This window comes from Brienomyrus brachyistius, chromosome 14, assembly GCF_023856365.1.
Source record: "Brienomyrus brachyistius isolate T26 chromosome 14, BBRACH_0.4, whole genome shotgun sequence".
In the NCBI taxonomy this organism is placed as follows: Eukaryota; Metazoa; Chordata; class Actinopteri; order Osteoglossiformes; family Mormyridae; genus Brienomyrus; species Brienomyrus brachyistius.
This window is the reverse complement of record NC_064546.1, coordinates 3,415,473-3,435,301: the sequence shown is the minus strand read 5'-3', so window position 1 is coordinate 3,435,301 and position 19,829 is coordinate 3,415,473. Positions and strand designations below refer to the sequence as shown.

Below are 19,829 nucleotides of genomic sequence, written 5' to 3'. Positions count from 1 at the left end.
CTCCTGATTTACAGGACGTGAACCTTGGATACTCACCTTCTCAACTGATATCACATAACACACATACTGAAAAAAAAGTCCTGCTCTAATAGTCATGTGCGGTAACCATGGTGACTCAATGGCTCAGAAATTCAGCAGTCGTTACTCATAATTTAGGTGGCCCATTATCCATTAATGATAATGGAATCCATAATTAAGACACTGGTGCTTGTTGCCTTTTCTCTGATATTGAGGTATTTTTGATTTTTCTTCATAATAGAGCATTTATAGGGTATGGTACCTAATATGTTGTGATATGTACGATACAAAAACAACACCCCATCCCCATCCAGCTCAGCTTCGGCATGAACAAAAGGGTCCTTCCTTTCATTCCTAGATAACTCTGCTCCCATTGGGTAGCAAATCACCAGTAGGAGGGTACTCACACCCTCCCTCCAATGGGGATGGGGTCAGTGGCCAGGTTCTGGGCATGTCATATGGCGCATGACATGTCAAGCAGAGTCGGCATGTTGGGAACCGGGAGAAGGTCCATCCCAATCCATCCAGCACATCCCCAGATATATGGCAGCCAGGGAGGAGCTGAAGCCTGTTAAGATCTCATTCCCAGACTGTTAGAAGCGGATACCTTCCTGCCAGCCTGATGCAATCATGTCTCAATTCTTTTCAAGGGAGAAACATCCAATCCCTGCCTCACAAAAGAGAAAGGGATTGACGGCAAATGTCACCAAAGGCTTGGCAATACTGAAAAACTCAGAAAGTACTCAGTATTTTGGAATTAAGTGTTTCAGACTGTATTTTGTGCTCAGCTCTGCACATTGATGTCATTATTTAAAAGCAATAGTTACTACAGATCGATATAAATTAAGCACCGAAAGCTCAGATTAGCTTTTTTTCTAAAAGAAAGAATATGAACTATACAGTAAGCGAAAAACAATAATTTACATATTATAACTTACACTTTCTATGAATTGAGAGTAAAAAAAAAGTGCTCTGTTTTTGGATCCAAGACTGTACAGTAACAGGAATATAAATAACTTTTGATGCATACACTACATGAACTGAAGCATATTTTTACAGTAGTTCCTCTTTGCGTAAGTGAAAAAAAAAATTCAAAATCAATCAGATGCAGAATATGCAGGTTGGTGTGCTGATAATAAATGCAGGGTGAGCAGTGCCCTAAACTCCGGTGGAGCTCCTGCCCTTTCCCAGCGGAGCCCCTCAGTGAGTCTGTCTATAAGCAAGCGGCGATTTAATCAGGCCCAATGGCAGTCAGCCTGGCTTATTACCATGAGAGGAATTTCTGAACAGCAAATTGCACGGCAGTATTATAATGGGCAAGTGTGGTAGAAATGGCAAAGTGATTATCCAGATTACGACCGTGCCCCCGGAGATGCGCGGGAAGGAGCCAAGACAGAAGACGGTATGGAAGGTAGCAGAAATCGACCAGCTGATTACAGGATAATGAATATTCTGGGGTGGTTGTTATTCAATTACAGAAGCCCAGGAATTATGGCAATTACAACGTCACACGATGTACCCATTTTTGGAGGGCGTCAAAGTGCAGAGCTTTAAAATATACATCAAAGCCAGCGTGTTTATAGATGACTTAAAGGCAATTCGGGCAGTGGCCATAGCGATAGCTTGAAAAAGCATAATTTTGGGTTGAAGTTTGATGTGTGGAAAAGGGGAAAACATTATTTAGATATGGCCATACGTGTAAGTGAAAGTAAGCTGAAAGCAATAAGCAATATAAGGAAGCAAAATAAGTTGAAAGTATATGTTAAACTTGGAAAAATCGGACTACAGAAAATGTATGAGAGATGAACAAAATTCCTGCACCTCCTGGTTTAGAAAATGTGGCGCTACGTCCAAGCCCTTTGATAAATGATACCTTGTAATGTAATAATTAAACGCTGCCATTGATGAAGTAGCTATCTCTTACAAAACCCCTGCTTTTGTGTGATCAGCCATTTGGATATATCAGCTCTCTGGCTAATATGAAGATTTATTGCATTTTTTTCCCATTAAGAAGAGGTGAAGCTTTGCATTATATTTAGGCCAAATCTGTAGGATGGTGAAACAAGTGTTCAAGGTCCTGTGACCCATTTTATGAATGAAACAATGCAGTGGTTTAATAAATTGGGTGAAACGTGGACAACCTTGAAAAATTCTGCAATTTCTAAATCAATATACAAGGGTAAATATAGGCTGCTGAAATCTGATTAGCTGCTTGGCCATGTTTGATGAGTATACAAACTTATATTATATGACCTGTTGCGATATCTAACTAGAAATTCAGATACAAAATTTCATATTTTTATGCCCTATGGGTTGCGAGGTATTGTATAAGCTGTTTTGAGTGATAGGGCCCGATATTGGGTAAATTTAAAAAAATTTGGAGAGTCGCCTGAGAATGTCATACCAATTATTGAGTGAAATGAAGCTGGGAGACCAATGCGATTATTACAACAGTTAATGAAACACCTCGAAACTTGAAGATATTCTCCTGTGAAAACGGCTTCTCTGATGCTAACGCTTGGTTACTTACCAAGACGCATTCAAAGAAAAGCCAATATTACCTCAAGGTAAACACCAAAAAACAAATGCAGGTGTGACAAGCCTTCTAAAAGTAACCTCTAGCTAATTGTTCGTACATACAAACACGGGGAATGGCTGTCCTGCTGTGAATGCCAAGCGCGGTGTTTCCGCATTACGCGACGCCACTTTGACTGCCATTTGCGCAGCAGCAGTGAGACTAGGAAAAATAAAAAAACAGAGAATTCTGGGCCGGTTCACTCCTGTGGTGACTCTTCTCAGCACCTACATGCGCAGATTTTGGCTCTCTGGAATATGAGAGGTTGTAATAAAGGGTAAACCTTCCGTGAGACGAGCTGTCAGCATTTGCATGTATAACATGTGCTAACTGATTAACCAGAACATCCATTATAATTCAGGCGAGGCTCCCTCAATCCCGTCTCCTACCTCTACCTTCCAGAGTTCCCTTATTCCACAGACGTTCTATACTGTTCATGGGGCAGCCCAGGTTTCCATGGCAATATGCCGGTTGTATGTTACGATGCTCAATTGCAGTGAGGCTTTCAAAGATGTCTGGTATGGGTACATCCCACATCCATCCATACATTTTCCAACCTGCTTATCCTACTACACCCCACATACAAACTGGAAAGCACATATCGACCTTATCCTGCATGGCTAATCTGGCCACCCATCAGGTATTTGTGTTTCAGTCCTTCAATAAGCACCTCGACATCTAAAGCAAAGCAGAGAGGATTGAGCTGGCCTCCAGGCCAGGGTCTATTATTCACAATCAGAATTAGCTTTGTGTGTCTGTATCAGCCATACTGTGCATTTTAAAGGGGTAATCTTGCTGCGGCAATTTTTTAAAAAAGAGGGAAAGCATTCAGAGGGCAAGTGTATCGTTATGTATTCCAAGAAAGGAACTTGGTAGGTAAGCTGGCATACCTGAGAATTGGCTGGCCTGTAATCAAAATATAATCACGGATGGCTTGAGGTCAGCTTCTCCCCAAATTGCTCCTGCGTTCTTCTATTTCCATGAGCAGCCGCTGACCTTTTCATTAATTCACTGGCCTCCTCTCACTCAACCCATGTCTGTTCTAACCGCAAAACAGTACCGGCCCTTTGAGGAAGACGTATCCTGAAATGCTATATTTGATTTAACGTCACAAAACAGTTTCCTGTAGTCTTCAAAATTCCGGTTAAAATTTTCAAGCATTATGAGAGAAAAAAAAAGAATAAAATGAAAAAAACAGCAGCAATTATGTATGGAGTCATTTTTGCAGCAGCGATGCTCAGAGAGTACTGATCGTAGAATACGACACAGAAGTATTACAGGAGTGAAACAGTGATTAATCGTACACTTTCAAAGCTCTGCGAGTATAACATGCATTAAAACATCCACCTCGATTAAACCCCACTTAGTACTGAATGCATGGTTGGATCCCAATTAATAGTGCTTTGCATAAAAGCACTTCTGTCGAAATCTGATTTACTGAGCGATGACTCCTCACTGCTTACTGTGTGAAGTACAGATCAGAATTGACCAGGCATGTTACATTCGGAAAGCATTTCTTGTGAGGAAAAATAAAAATGGGTTTGGGGATCGGGGGCTGGGGGGTCACCCAGGGCTGAGGGTTAACTGGTACTCACCAGTGGTGGAGGAAATGTTGACATCGATGCTGATTTCTGGGATGCCTCCTCCCTTGAGCGAGGCCATACAGGTGTAGGTGCCAAAGTCTGTGAACTTGAGGTCGATGATGTCTAAGTTGGTTGTTCCCGGCGAGACGTCCGGGTCCGTCTGCGTGATGACCATCCGCTCGGAGCTGCGAAGCGCCCGCCCATTCTTCAGCCAGCTGAACATCAGCTCCTCTGGAGGAGTGGCTTCCACCTGGCAGGAGATCTTCACCTCACGGCCGATCTGGATGTTGTCATCATTGTGGTAGGGGTCGGGGGTAATCCAGAAACGACCTTTCTTCAGTGCTGTAGGGACAAAGGGAATTGTACCCCATTATTAATAAAATTGCAGAATTATCTTGAAATTCAGATTTCAATGGTTCCATACAGTACACATCTCTCCCGGGGCAGATTCAATTAACGTGAAGAACCAGCACCACTGCATAAAAGACCCTTTTATCAACAGCCATACAATAAAATTAGAAGAAAATGTTCCTTCATGTCGTAGGATTTTCTTGAAGTTCCTCATAGCTGCATTATAATAAGTTTATTTGGCATTAAGTGACAGAAATCAAAACGACAGAAGACTAGCGACACTGCGGCATGCGTGGTTTTCCTCAGATGTTCTGGAAGGAGTGACTACAGGCTCGTATCATGCTATAAGAAATCAGTCTTGTTTTCACCTGTCATGGCAAATTTCTTCTTGATGGGTTTTAGAGATAAAAAAGTGATTAATCAATTAAAGTGACGAGGTCATGCCTTCAGTTCACTGCTATCACTTCTCCTTCTTAAACTTCTTGGCACACAGCAAGTCAGTGCTGGGTGATTTTTCAATGCACCGACTGGCTGGGCACCATCCGGTTCCTCCAAAGTTGTCAGAAAGATAAACGGACAGAGCCTGAAGCACACTCAGGTAAGATAAAAGCAAACACAAGGGATGTGTTAATGTGTATTTCCAGTGCTCCTACACATAAGTACACAGTGAGTGTCCGTCTCAGGAGGTGAGTCAGGTGTTTGCTATGAAGCATCGCACCTGTTTGTTATTCCAGGACGTAAGTTCGTGTGGCTGTGGATGATGCTTGGCAAAGCTAGACCACAAGCCCATTCATTCACATCACCTAAATTTTATTACCTGTCCTATAAGAGTCAATATTGTTATTCTTCCGGCTCTAGAAAACAAAACCGAACCCTGATGCCTGATCCCACTAGCTCACATGGAAACTCGAATGAGTGTCTTTTGAATAAATGGCTTTTCCTTTATGTTCCTTGATGATTTGTGGATCGGATACCTGGGCAAAATTCCCAATTCCTGCCCCTATGCTACGTGCTTCAGTTTGCAATCTCAAACTTTGGCTTTTGTATTTTTGCGTTTTGTACTTTTGTTCTCTAAGTAAATGCTGAGCAAGGCCCAATTTTATCAATCTATCTGCCCATCCATCCATCCATCCATCCATCCATCCATCCTTCTATCTATCTGTCTATCTATCTATCTATCTATCTATCTATCTATCTATCTATCTATCTATCTATCTATCTATCTATCTATCTATCTATTCATCCGTCCGACCGTCCATCCGTCTGTCTGTCCATCCATCCCCAAATGAAGGGGACAGTTGGCTGCTTCAGCCCCCCACCCTTGCATCACATGACTCCCGCCCAGCGTTTCCCACATACATCTTCTATAACCCCGAGTAATTCCTTCCTGCCCAAAGATGGTGAATTTTGAATGAGATGCCAAACAGCAGCTGTAGCCGTACTAAGCCCCAACGTGGCCGTTATTGATTCTTACACCAGGACGGCAGATTGTTCAGAGTTGAACACAGACCATTAATCTATATCTCCCTCTCTGCATGGATGGTTTGATAAGTTGCGATGGAAAAAGAGCAACTGCCAAGTAAATAAATTATAGAATGGCACTGTTATCATTAGCATCAGGGAAATATGTAAAAGCACCAAGCCCCCCACCCCAGCCTTTGCGCCCCTCAAACTTATGTGTCTACTCTGGCTATTTGGTGTGCATGACTTCCACAAAGGCTGCACTCTTCCCTGGTGATACATGAAACAATATCCATCCATCCATCCATAGGGATACAGTACAATTCTTATACGTATCTATTCATCCATCTGTCCATCCATCAATATGTGTGTGTGTGTGTGTGTGTGTATAATGCATGTTTGTTAGTTTACTTCTTTTCTTTTCGGTAATTCAGCCTGTCTCCTACCCCCTTGGTGATTAGATCTAATTTAAAAAGCTCAATGGCTGTTTTTGGTAGTTAGGAACGTACTACTGAAAGGAGCAGACAAGAAATAGCTAAAAATCAGGCAGCGATTGCAAAAAATTCATATCACAGTTTATGAAGTGTAACTCATTATCATAATCAATAGCCATTAAACATGAACAGTATAATTAAGTTTAATTCAGCAGAGCAACTTAAATTATGTCGTTCATTTTTAGTTGAAAGAAACTGGCATTACATATTCGAAATGATTAACAAATGATTAGCAAATTAAAATGAACAACAACACACAATTAATCAAAAGATGTTTGGTCTAAGTTGATGCAGTTCTGTTATTGAACCCAAATATGATATTAGTTTGCTTTTTGCAAACCATTTGTTTCTCCGTGGCCATTAAAATTGTATTAATCCATTAATTCATTTCCTATTAAAGACTCTACTAATAATGTTCATAGTTTCCCATTGTGACCACAAATTTTGTTTTAAGTAAGCATGCTTGTGGGAGAGGCTTAGTGTGGAGTGGAGAGGAGACTACTGTAGTAAAAGGGGGGTCCACCTTCGTCCTGCTTCAATAGCCATACAGTAAGTATGCTTGGTCTCTCAGACTTATTGTGTATAGTCATTGTTCTGCAACCCTGAACATTTTTGTTAATTCTTCTGCTCAGGATGAAGCAGCCTTTCTTTGCCTTATTGCTCCTGTTAACCCTGTCTCAAGACAAATCCCTGTAAATCCAAAACCCACAGGTGCATGTCCAAAGAAACAGTATCCCTGTCTCCCATCCTTGTGTTACCGGACTCTCTTCACTGCCATCACCTATTCATATTTTAAGCCTTTAACATTCGTACACTTCTTTACATGTCAACCTGAAAGGTATTCATGGCTCTTTCTGATGAACAGAAACAGCTAGATTATGTTTGTGACTTTCTGCTGGTTCATTCAGAGGCATGACAATTAAATTCATTGAAATATTCACAGCTGATTATTACTATTAGCTCCTTTTCAGTCACCCATCATTGGGAGCTGCTTGTCTCAATCTTGATTGACTAGTAACAAAAAAAACAGGGTGTCAGAGCTACTTGAACTCCTGACCTGTATCACTGCGAGCTCCCGCTTAAGAACTGTCATTCATAGTGGAGGCTGAGATGTGCCTTACTTTCAGCTGTTTAAAAAGACCCCATACAGCATCTAAACCCAGAAACCTTCATCTCTTAACACCCCCGCATCCGAAAAGCTGGTTGAAGCCAGAACTGGGTTACCTATAGAAACATTTGTCAAAGGATATGCCTTGTCATACTGTAAACAAATAACAGAAATCATACTCCACCTCCCCCCCCCCACCATCCCAGAGCTACTGGCTAGGCTCTGCACAGTGGGCAACATGTCACCAGACAAAAAGGTCCCCCCCCCATTTTCACGAGCACTTAGGGAGCTCAGAAATGTGGGACCCGCCATGCCAAAAAAGGCACTTGCTTTTAAAACTGTGAACAACGCTCAGACAGAACGCTGGATACACACTTCACAGACAAATAATTCAAAGCAATCAGCATGAATTTTTCATTATCCAGTTCAGCAAACATGTTTCCCTGTAAAACTCATAAAAAAACAAACAGAAAAAAGAAACTAATTCAGCAGGATCATTAAAAACCTATGGGAAGTTATTTATACTCAGCGAGACAAAAATTTACAGTTTATGAACATTACAGTAGAATTACCAGGGATGTTGGTTAAGTTTACTAATAAAACACAGGAACACATAATATAAGAACATAAAATATAGGTCAGGCTTCTGTTCCCTTTCACGCTTATGAATGATGCCATGCGGGAAACGACTAACAATCTACACCCAAACAATCTACACCCAAACAATCTACACCCCCTTTCTTTACTTAGTCTTCTTGTCAGTTACGATAGCTGAGTAAGTGTACAACTTTAACGTAACTTGCTTAGCTAATCTGAAATAAAGCAATACCACAATCCTGGAATAATAATAATAATATTAATAATCGCAACCACAACAATAATAATTATTACGATTATTATTGATATTATTGTTGTTGCTGTTATTATAGAGGACTGCGATTCCTCTCCGTGCAAAGCAGACATTTGGTGCATGATTCTCGATATCCTCATTGTAATAGCAGCACTATCGTTAAAGCTCTGGATAAACAAGAAACTGTATCTTTAGAACACTGTAGAACCACTTTGGTGAACAGCGGAAAACCCTGTTAATTAAGCTGTGTAAAAATAGTCAGATTTATATACTGTAGATTAATATATTCTACACTATAGCACAGTAAAAAAAACATTGCTACCCAGACACACTGCATTCTTTCTATATACATATTTATAACCTCTCTAATAAAAATAATTCCTATTAAGGGTAAAACAGACATTGTAAAATAAATCTCCTATTTAAATTTGTGTTCCAGATCATTTTTTCAATTTAATAAAATTGAAGAGACAGCATATTTATTCAGCAGACACAGGTATGCCAGGTCTTGAAAGCAAACTTTAAATTGCATTTGACAAGCTACTTGTCAGGTTCATATTATTGCCAGGCACTATATAAAATGAAATTCCACCTCCTGATAAAGAAAATACAATATTTCAGTGCCTTAAGACCCAGATGTTTTAGACGTGTAGGAGGACATAATCGTCATTTCCTCTGCAGATGCTTGGCAGGCTTACTACAGTCCGTCTAAAAATAGGCAGCAGCTTACTGAAGCAAATGAAGCTCATTCTATAGCAATAATGAATGCAGAAAGACTGGGCAGACCTTGCATTAAATTCGCCAAGCCTTTAATGCATCGTGAACAGTGGAAATGACCGGTTCTGTTCAGTATGTGTGCATAATGTATAATCAATCATCCATCCATTTTCTGTAACTGCTTGTCCTATTCAGAGATGCGGGGGGGGGGGGGGGGGGGGGGGGGGGAGTGGGGTACAGTGTAGGACACACTCACACACCAGTCACTCCCACATGCAATTTGGTAACTCCAGTTCACCTCAGCATAGTTTTTGGACTGTGGGGGGAAACTGGAGTACATGGAGGAATGGAGGAGACCCCAGTATGACACAGGGAAAACATGCATGGAGCCATGGGGGAGATGCAAACCAGGTCCGTGAGGTGTGAGGCACCAGTGCTGACCACTGTACCACCCCCATTATGCTTTATGTTTTTACAAAAAAAAAAAAAAAAACTGGTCTGCTCCTCAAATGTCTACTGTCACTAGATGGAATAATAATTGTAATAATGGTGGAGGACATCACCATAATGCCCATAATACTGGAAAAAGGTTCCCATTATGGGGGAACAAAGCATTAATACAGTATTCTTTCTGCTATAGTGCAGTAATGTGTTCAACAGACACCCCTACCTTCCTGTTTCATTATGGGTGTTAATTAAATTTGGGGAGTTACCAATGGGGGAAGGACCCACTCCTCTCCACCGACACTCTGGCAGCTGACCTGTCACTCTCTCTCATCGCCTGGGCTCCACTTTTCTTTCCTCATTCTTCCGCCAAGGGTCTTTGGAGACCCCAGAGCCAGCCAGTGGGCCACATCTTGCCTCTGCTGGTAACCCGCCGAGCTCATTAGCCATTCATTCATGGAAATGGGATGCACTGCTGGCCCATAAATTATTCAAAAACAAATTTGATAGGAGTCGATTTACATGTTGATTTACATGCGGCCGGCGAGTTTTTACAAGTCACATTTGAGAGATCTTTCTCTTTTTTTTTTCCAAGAGAAAAATAACAGGACATGTAAGATAAATTAGATTTACCTTGAACTGAAACTGTTAGAAAATACTTAGTATGCTTGTCTTGGAAGGGGTGGCACTAACTGATGCCAACTAGCCTGTACTGGTACCTAATCTTACTAAGAATTCCATCCATATTCCCTAAGTACTCAAACCAATACTAGGTCCTTGTTAGCCTGGAGACTATCACAGGCTGTACATGGTACAAGACAGGGAACAGCCCAGATGGAATGGCATTCACACTCACATCATAGGGCAGTGTTTCTTAAACCGATCCTTGGGGACTCCCAGATGGTCCACATTTTTGCTCCCTCCCAGCTTTCAGTAGCAAAAACATGGACTGTCTGCGGACCTGATTGGGAAATACTCCTATAGGGGACACAAGGTCACCAGCTCACCACGTGTTTTTGGGCTGTGGGAGAAAAGAAGCTTCCTGAACAAACATGCAGAGAACTAGCGAATTCCTCACCCATTTAAACCCCCCGACCTTGCACGTGTGAGGCTACAGTGCTACTCACTAAGACAACCGAAAAGAATCCTTGCAGTTAATACTCATTATATTTAGGGACATGAAGATGTTGAAGCAGTATCATGAGGAAACTCACAGGCTGTCGGTAAAGTGACGTCTTTCTAGAAAGGAAGCAGAATGATTCCGTTCCTTGAAAGTTTAAAAAATCTACATTTCAGGGACCCCAGGAGAAGCTGCCACCCCAGTGTTTCCTGACCTTCATGACAGACCAGACGACAGCTGTCATTCATTGACTCAGCCTTCTGAGAACAGCGAGGAACCTTTGCTCATCGACATCATGTTGAAATAGACGCAGAGCCACTTGAAAGCCTCAACTGAAACCAATGCTGATGCTTCACTTGTCCCTCTTTAGCAAGCTGCCTCTACAAACTCACCGTGGAAAAAGGACAAAACGTCGCAAATACTTTTTTTTCTGAAGAGGCAGGCAGTAAAGACTGTAATGTGCTTCTTTCTGGTGTAATTAACTAGCATTGCCTCCTGGAATCCTCCTTTCCAACAACCTTGATGCACCTAGACCACGCTAAAAGACAGACTGGCAAACAGAATGGTAGACACTTGCACAGCATCTGGAAAAGTAAAGCAGGAGGCCAAGTTTCTTAAAAAAAAAAAAATGAGTCAACACCAACCACAGGATCATGATAGCGACCTCAGCGTGCCAAGCGCCTGTTGGCGTCTTGGAACGGCAGGCTGAGCTGAAAGACACCCCAGCCCGTGGGAGGCATGGCCAGAAGATCCACCATCTGCTCGGAGAGGATCCGTAAAAACACAGACAGCCCCTCGGCAAAACAATCCTGAAAGGGCTTTTCAAGGACTGGGCCTGATATTTGTACGAGACTGAAACTTCCGGGCCCAGATATTCAATTGTCGGATTAGCGTAGATGCTGTGGGGTTCTGGGTTTCGTTCTCTTGTACGGGGTTACATATCTCCTTCCAAGATTACTTTGGTTCTGATAAATGAGTAAGACCTAAATTTCCAGTGGGCAGATATGCTGCTAGTAGTTAAATAAGCCAAGGATTTTTTAATAAAACGAGACTGTCCCTTGCAGGAAATGATCTGTATCTATTATCTTATAAATGCAGGTTGAAGATGTTGAATTACAAAACCTCGGACCACTAAACTTTATGAAGTTAGTCTCTCCAACAGTTCACTAATCAATTTCTTGTGCTAACGGGCCAAAGACTGCTGACAACATGCTTTTTCGCTGACCCACGCAGAAAATTTGCGCTACGCCCGGAAATCCCATTTTAATAACGTCGCTCTGTTGCAATATCCTGTTTACGGCTGCCATAAGATAGAGGACTCATCACTGCTGCCTATGCAGTGTTTGCCGCACGCAATTTACAGCGATTCTAGGACGACGTCCGTAAATAAATAAAAGGTTGAGTCTTGTGGCAGCCTGCACGCTCAGCAACGGGGCACGACTTGTATATATTGCACATTTTAGTAATGGTCAACACAGCCAAGCTTTAAGTCTAACAGAGTGCAGAAAGTCAAGGCGTTCATTAGATCAGTGACAATGCTGTAACGAAACATCATCACAAGGTGGGGGACTGTGGAAAGACAACAGCTAAAGTGAGATTTATAGAAATACAAGAATGAGTGTAGCAGGAGGCTAATCAAGAATTTGGTTTGTGCTTTATGAATAACTACAGTACAGCTGTTATCATCAAGGGCCATTAGTAGCAACTCATCAAAGCCCCACAACTTCCAATCAACCCAACTTTTACCAGTGCTAACAGTATATTTTATGAAAACGCCAATAACTTTATTTTTGCTCTATAATTTCTTTTTTTTTCATCAGGGGAGTCAATGCACTGGTAAAATGGCTTTCACAGCCATTTACCCTGCAACCAAAGGAAATCATTATAAAGATGCCCTGCATATCTCATAAGCTCTACAGTACTTATTTCTAGTCAAACCTACAATTATAATAATATTGATTACCTTGCAATAAACTGACACCCCATCCAGGGTGTACCTCTGCCCCCTGCTGCCTGGGGTGGCTCTTGGCACATCCAAGACCATGTCCAGGATAAGCGTTCATCAGATGGATGGCTAATGACATTATTTTCTCAAGACCAATGAGAAATGAGAGTGTTTGTCTATACCAAATATGCAAAGACCGTACTTGTGGTCTTGGCAAAACCGGTTTTGCTATGTCTTTCTCCCCAGAACGAACTTGGGGCGCAGTGAATCATGGGATTGGTCTCAGTTGGCAAGGATGCAACTGATGCGTCTTTGACATTTGAGGCAGGGCAAGAAGAACATCCGGGGATTTTTACCGTCCTCTGTACTTAGGTACTTGAAACTTATCTTTCGTAATGGAAGATTACGAAAAAGAGGAACACGACAACACAAGTAGGGTGTAGTACACATACTGAGGAATAGCCTAAGACACCAATACCTTGGTTACGGCCCATTTAACCTAATAATAATTATAGGTATGGGTAGTAGGAGCATGAGGGCAGGACTGTCTGCCATCAAGACTCCATTTGGCAGGAGTTGACCTAGGGCCTCTATAGATATTCAAAAACTGTCCTATAAACTAGCTCACCCCTAATTTTATCAAGACTATATCAACAATGATATTTCCTATCTTGATTTTATGTAAGGTATTCAGCAACTAGAATTAAGTGCAAGAGATAGTTTTGTAGCTTTACTTCACTTGAAGTTTCATTTGGGTTTTTTTCTCTCGTGCCTCAAAACTGATTACGCATACCATGGGATCTCATTTCCGATTGTCAGCTTCAGACTTCTGAAGAAGAACTCGAGGAGTAATCTATAATGCAGCCTAATTATGGAGTACAGGACTAGATGAGTCACTGCAAGGGTGCCGACTTGCTGTAGACAGCTGGGGAATTCTTCCGAGTGTCGGAAGTCACCTTTCCAAACGTTCTTTTTTTTTTTCACTGGCAAATCTTTTTTTAATCACTGTACATCCTTAACTTTGAAGACTATTTGATTAAGGCAGCAGGGGATGGGGGCGGATTGAACAGGGAGTAATCCCACCATGTCACAAATCAATAACATAAAAATTAAAAAGAATTATAAAAGACAATGTAAATAACTACAGACCGTCTGGATCATGTAATTACATTGTGACAGCGAGATGGGAAAAGTCTGAATAGCAAGATGATTCAGTTTTACTTGACCATTGTCTCAATAGGGGCCATAATACTACAAAGTGCCAGTAAGGACACGTACGTGTCTTAGAAGCTCTTCAGAAGCATCCTGGTGATAATGAATAAACTGCCATTAGGTCCATAATCTACAGCGAACATCAGAAACCTAAAGGTATACGTCACCTACACAGATCCTGAGTAACTGGCTCACTTAAAAAAGGTGATTTTGCATAATTGTCTACGCTAAATAGTAATGCATCATCTGAAAGAAGCGCAGTGTTAAGCTGACCTAGTTTTCCGTCGCAGCACCGATCGCCTGACCCGGCTCCATCTGGGAGGGGTGGAGAACGCTGACAGCCCTTCTAAAGAAAACACCGCCTGTAGCAGCATAAACGTTCATAATTGCACTGAAATATTTACAGTCGTTTTGGGGCTATTTACCAGACAAATCTCTCCTGCTATGGACACGACTGTCATAAGGGTATGTCGCTTTGCCGAAAACGGCCTTGGCGAGCATCTTGCTGCCTGTTTTTCAAGGGGTGATGCATCCAAACTCTGTGGAACACTAATCCCAGCACCTGCACCCCCAAAAGACAATCTTTTCTACCTTATTCTGACCTCCTAATCAAACACATCACAAGGCAAATGAACAGAAATACATGTGTATTAAGTATACTTTGATAAGCCTCCAGCTGCCATGTTTTTTATTGTTACTTTCACAGCAGGTGGTTAATGGGAGCGACATTAACCCCTCCTTAACACTGCACTCTACTCCTACCTACTCCGCATCCAGGCAGAGTAAGTTAGGCTACTCAGTGAAATCAGAAGTGGAGCAGAAAGAAGAGTTCAATCGGACACTTCAATAAAGCTGTAGCGTACACTCCAGAGATTTGCAGTGATGAATATTTATAGAAACGTCAATATTAAATAGAGTTGCTTTTCTAAAGATCTAAGTGGGAATGTATTCCAACATCCATTCGTTTTCACTAATTACTTGCAGTGGGGCCAGACCCGGGGCACATACAGCGGGGCATTGCCTGGAGGGCAAAAGAGCATCTGAGGGTACCCTCGAACATACGTGCCTTTATTTACGGAGTCTTATTGTAAATGAAGGGCAGCTAATTACATGAGAAGCCTGTCTTTGGAAGGTCGCGTTAGAGGCACTGGGAGAGTGTGTAAACTGCAGACGGAAGAGCATTGAGGCCAATCAGGCCATTCATTCTGGAGCCAAGGGGATATGACGCTACCCAACTGAGCCAACACCTCAGCTAGCTGTCCAGAGTGTTGGTGCAAATAGCTAAACGTGCTAGCGCTCACTTCCGCGGGGCGATAACGGTGCAAGCCCATTTCAGGCCGTGTGCTTTTCCGTACGGGTCAGCAATTCCTGGCCGAGATTCCCGGTAGAGCCGCTTTCCGTGGTGCGGGCAGCTCATCCAACCTGGGCCAGCGTCTGGCCCTCCCTCTGCCGCTTGTCCCCCCAGCTGAAACCTGGCCATGCAAATCTGCTTTCCCTGTGTTATCGGACTCTCTACTGTCAGGCCTACAGACCCGGCAGGAATAAAAGGATTCCCAGAGAAGCTCAGGCTAACCCCCCCAGATGTGCTAAACATCTTTATTTGCACATTAGAGGTTTGCTTTGAAAACCTTCCTGAGGTGGGGGGTAGGGGGGAGCTGATATAGCCGGACTGTGAAATAAGACGTGACGTTTTGGCCTCCCCTAGCACGGAGATTATGCTGGAGAGATTCATCCGGGAGAAGAGCACAGCATAGCTCCTACCTTAAACCAGCATTTCCGCGCTCCTCGGAAACAGTATCCGTCGGAAACAGAAAGAAACACGGCAATTTGAGGAAAAAACTGCCACGCAGCCATTATATCACCAGGGAGGTGCTCAATCCTGCGTGAGACTGAGTGCTACATCGTCGTGGAGGCTACGGTTGCACCCGTCGCCCTGATCCTTCAGAAAAAGTGCCCCACCCAAGCATGTCGTACGCGACTGAAACCGTAGTTAATTTCTACTGGCAGATGCCAGGGGGGGCCGCCACCCCACAGAGAAGTTTCATGCCTCGCTGATGCATCCTGCTTTTATCCTGTTGATCTTTATTGTCTGTCCCAGGAGCATTGTCAAATCATCGCGCAGTTGCCCTAATGATCGTTTACTAATTGCATATTTCCTCCCAACAGATGCTGCCGAAAGTTCTGCCAGCGAGGTTCGGGAGCGACCGGCGCAGGCCCTGCCAGACTTCCTCGGGGCACCTTCGCGGCGTGGGGGTTGGGCCTCAACGATCTTCACGCTGCTTGCCATTCTTTCAGTTTGAAATAGGTAAAACAAATGACACCGACGGAATGCAACACTTATACAGTATACACTGCAGGGCATAATATGTTCCTATTCGCAAATAAATGAAACCACTGGACCAGAGAGAAGTATAAGAATTTACAAACAGATAGAAAATCTTGATCTGGTTCATCTGCGTTTGGCTAATGAATAATTATTATACCAGCCTTGAGTGCATTTCCATATTCGGTGTAAGCTGGCTTTAAATAACTAGGACCCTGTGGTTTAATCTGCAGCCCATCTGAATCGATGTTGCATAACGTAGCCTCTTCATGTCACACCAACAAAATGCACCTACTAGGCATGCCCTTCAGGGTGCTTCTACTGTCTCGTTCCTGCTATTTTCTGGGACGGTACTGACAGTAACCCTGTACTGGATAAGCACTTACGGAAATGGATGTAACTAGCAGACAGCAAAAATAAAACAGCATTCATTTTTTGCACATCATGATTCCATGAATCTTGATGAAAGTCACCTTTTCAGAAATTACATTGTGTGGAATATGTCAAGAGTCAGCTCAATCAAGGCCGCAGCTATGGGAATTAATGGATGGATATATCGCTTATGCCCTCCCTTCCTTTCAGAAGAAAACGGCCCTGAGACATTATCTGCATCAAGTAGCTTACAACCTAAAGAATCCTACCTCTGATGATGATGGTGGTGGACTTTTTGGCGGGGTTGCCCACATTGTTGTTGGCCACGCAGCTGTAGACGCCCGCCTCCTCCGAGGTGATGGCCGGTAGGGTCAGTGTTCCTCCGTTGAGCACACTTTTCTCAGGGAGTGGCTCCAAGTTGCGCACCCACGTCAACGTGGGCGTGGGTTCTCCTCCGGAGGTGATACACACCAGGGTTACCGTCTGGCCTGGGTTCACCACAATGGGATCCTCCACCAAGAGTTTAATGGTGGGTGATGCTACAGTGCACACAGAAAAACCATAACCTTAAATTATTATTATTACTCTTATTACTGTATGGCAGCTCACACTGAAGACATATAATGACACAACAGCCCAAAGTCAAGCTAACTGCTAGGAGCTCCCCGTGGACAAAGCTTCAGCTTTGGCCTTACGAATTTAACTCAAAATGATTTGCTCCCATATTTCAAGGGCGTTACGTAATGCAGGCTTGAGTAGATATAATGACGAGTGCCTCAATGAGAACCCAGAAGCAGGAACGCAAGCAATGCAGCACAGCTTCCCAGAACCTGACATTTAGACTAGTGGGAGGTTGTGTTGTGGGTAAACAGCTGGACTTCTGACAACGGTACCCTATTTGGAGCCCTGGTTGTTGGAGGATGGTGAAAAACACTTAAAATGATTTTATACAACAAAATAAATGTGTACCTTTTTAAGTTAGGTAAGTGGCATTAGCTAAAAATAAGAAAATTAAGAAATTTACAGGCAAAAAGAATTGGATTTTATTTACTTTTTCATAAGTTCCTGAAATTCTATATCTGAAAATTGTCTTGTTTATAAAAAAAAAAAAAAAGTAATTTCAATAATAAACAAAGATACCCAAGTCAACAATGGAAGGAACAAAAATAATCAAAGATGATGGCTTCCTGTGAGGATGAGCTTACCATGGAGAACAGCATATAAGGTACACGAAGACAAAAGAACAATGTTCCTACAGAAATTACACTCGGCGTCATGTGGTTTGTTCTGGCCAATGACCGTACAAGAGAATGGTGGGGCCTATGTTGGGCCAGAGGGGCTAACAGCTTGCCTAGCGATGAATCCAGCACATGCTGAGGTACAAATTGTTTTAGTGCTGGTCCGGGGAAGGGCAGAGCAGACAATCTCCAGGGTGCTCAGGGCCGGCCTGGCATCCCCTTCTATCATTATGTGCTTTTGGTGTAGCCAAGCTGTCACCCGGGAGAAATTTTGGGGGCTTCGATAAAACCAGCCGGTTGCTCTTTTATTGTGGAAAAATGGGAACCCCCCACAGGAGCAGATAAGGGAAAGTCTTGGGCCACAGACCGTTTGCTCAAGACAAGTTTGACTTAGAAGGGTAAAGTGGAGTTGGAGACCAGCTACATCGGAACCTCGCCCAGCTAATTAATTTGTGCCAGAGAGGAATTGAAATAGTTCGAGTGTCAGCGGGGATCAAAAAAGAAAAAAATACTAAAGGTTTACTCAGTGCTAAAACTAACACACTCCCGTACACCAACCACTCTATCCTTGCAGGTCGTAAAGTTTAGTGGTGGGTCGGAGACAATCCTGGTGATGATTGATCGTAGGGCAAAACCAGACCATGGACTGTCCATCACAACACATGGCATACGCCCACAGGCTCTCTTGGGGGCAATTCTGAGGCAACGGGAGATGGAGACAGCCTGTCTTTGGACTGGGGGAGGAAGCTAACATATCTGGAGAAAACCCACACTGCTACCAGGGGGCATAAAAACAGGATAGGGATATATTTGATCCCAGGACACAGGAGATGTAAGAGAACAGCAATACGTGCTAAGACACTGTGGCACCTGGGGCTGAAGCTGCCAGCAAGTTTCTGAATGGGAAATGATCCCTGCTATTGCATGATCCAGCCGGTAGGATATTTTTTCAAACTGTAAAACCTTCCCCAGCTCTTCCCGTGACTCCTTTGACAAAGGGCCCAGGAACAGACACGTCCCCCCCAGTTGAGTTTACCTGTTTTATTTGTGAGCCTGAAGAGGACGTTTTTGTCCGGGATGCCGCACACGTTGCGGACAGAGGCGATGCAGCTGTAGTTGGCGTAATCCTGCGGCCGCAGGTTCTTCAGCTTCAGGATCTTCGTCTCCCCCTGCAACTCAGACCAACAGCCACGGTGTACAGCAGACACGTCACGCTGCCTCACGGCGCCCCCGTGAGGTGCAACTCCTACTGACATGCTCTGGCTTATCAGTCGCTAAAGTTCCATTGAAGACATACAGTAATCAGTACAATTTTCATTTTTAATGAATGAATAATTTGGTATGTTTTGTGAACACTGAAGTTAAAAGCTTTCCAAGGTCTTTGTAGTCTGTCACCTTGCCCAGAACATTAATAATAAGCAGTTCAGTCCTCAAGGGCCACAGGTTTTTATTTTAGCACTCCATGGTGCGATTGAAAACTGCAATCTGGAGAAGAGGTCTTCTCACTTGGTGTTTTAGATTTATATTAGTCAATCCGGCACTAATTGAAAGGAAACTCTACCTCACGCACACCACCTGCCCACAGCAGGGACACTGGAAATTGCACACACCTAACACAGACCATTTACCTCAGTCTACTTACTTTGATTGACAACATCCAGACTGATTATTCTAGGGTTTCACCCTATGAAGGTCATAACCAGCATATTTTCCTTTTTTTTTTTTTTTTTGTTTTGTTTGATGACGCTATAGTGCAGCATGCAAAGTTGTGTGGAAGGGTGAACCATCTCAAGCCAGACCAAACATACTCCTATTCAGTGCTGAAATAGAAGCGCAAGATTGACATATATTTCTGCATGTGTGAAGGGAAAGGACACAGCGAACAAAGGCGTTGACCAATGAGGAAGTGTGTCAAATGAGGAAGCGTGCTGATATTTTTCTAACAGCTTTGTAATACTCTTAGGCAAACTGATTCGTCACAAGTTCACTTTTTGCTCACTGGGGCACCAGTTGCAGAC

The 19,829-nt window shown here is 43.0% G+C and overlaps 1 protein-coding gene across 4 annotated transcripts in view; it reads right to left on the bottom strand.

Annotated features, from left to right (window-relative positions):
* The window catches only part of mdga2a (MAM domain containing glycosylphosphatidylinositol anchor 2a), a 194,790-nt gene that overhangs the window by 82,766 nt on the left and 92,195 nt on the right, over nt 1-19,829 (bottom strand). For 2 of the 4 annotated variants that reach the window (XM_048974881.1, XM_048974883.1), the window contains exons 5-7: nt 18,848-18,980; nt 16,843-17,112; nt 4,189-4,518 (exon numbers count right to left, since the gene is read on the bottom strand). In XM_048974881.1, coding sequence (XP_048830838.1) covers nt 4,189-4,518; nt 16,843-17,112; nt 18,848-18,980 — 733 coding nt within the window. Of the gene's footprint in view, nt 1-4,188; nt 4,519-16,842; nt 17,113-18,847; nt 18,985-19,829 lie in introns of all 4 variants that reach the window. The other 2 variants (XM_048974880.1, XM_048974882.1) reach the window with 1 other exon arrangement.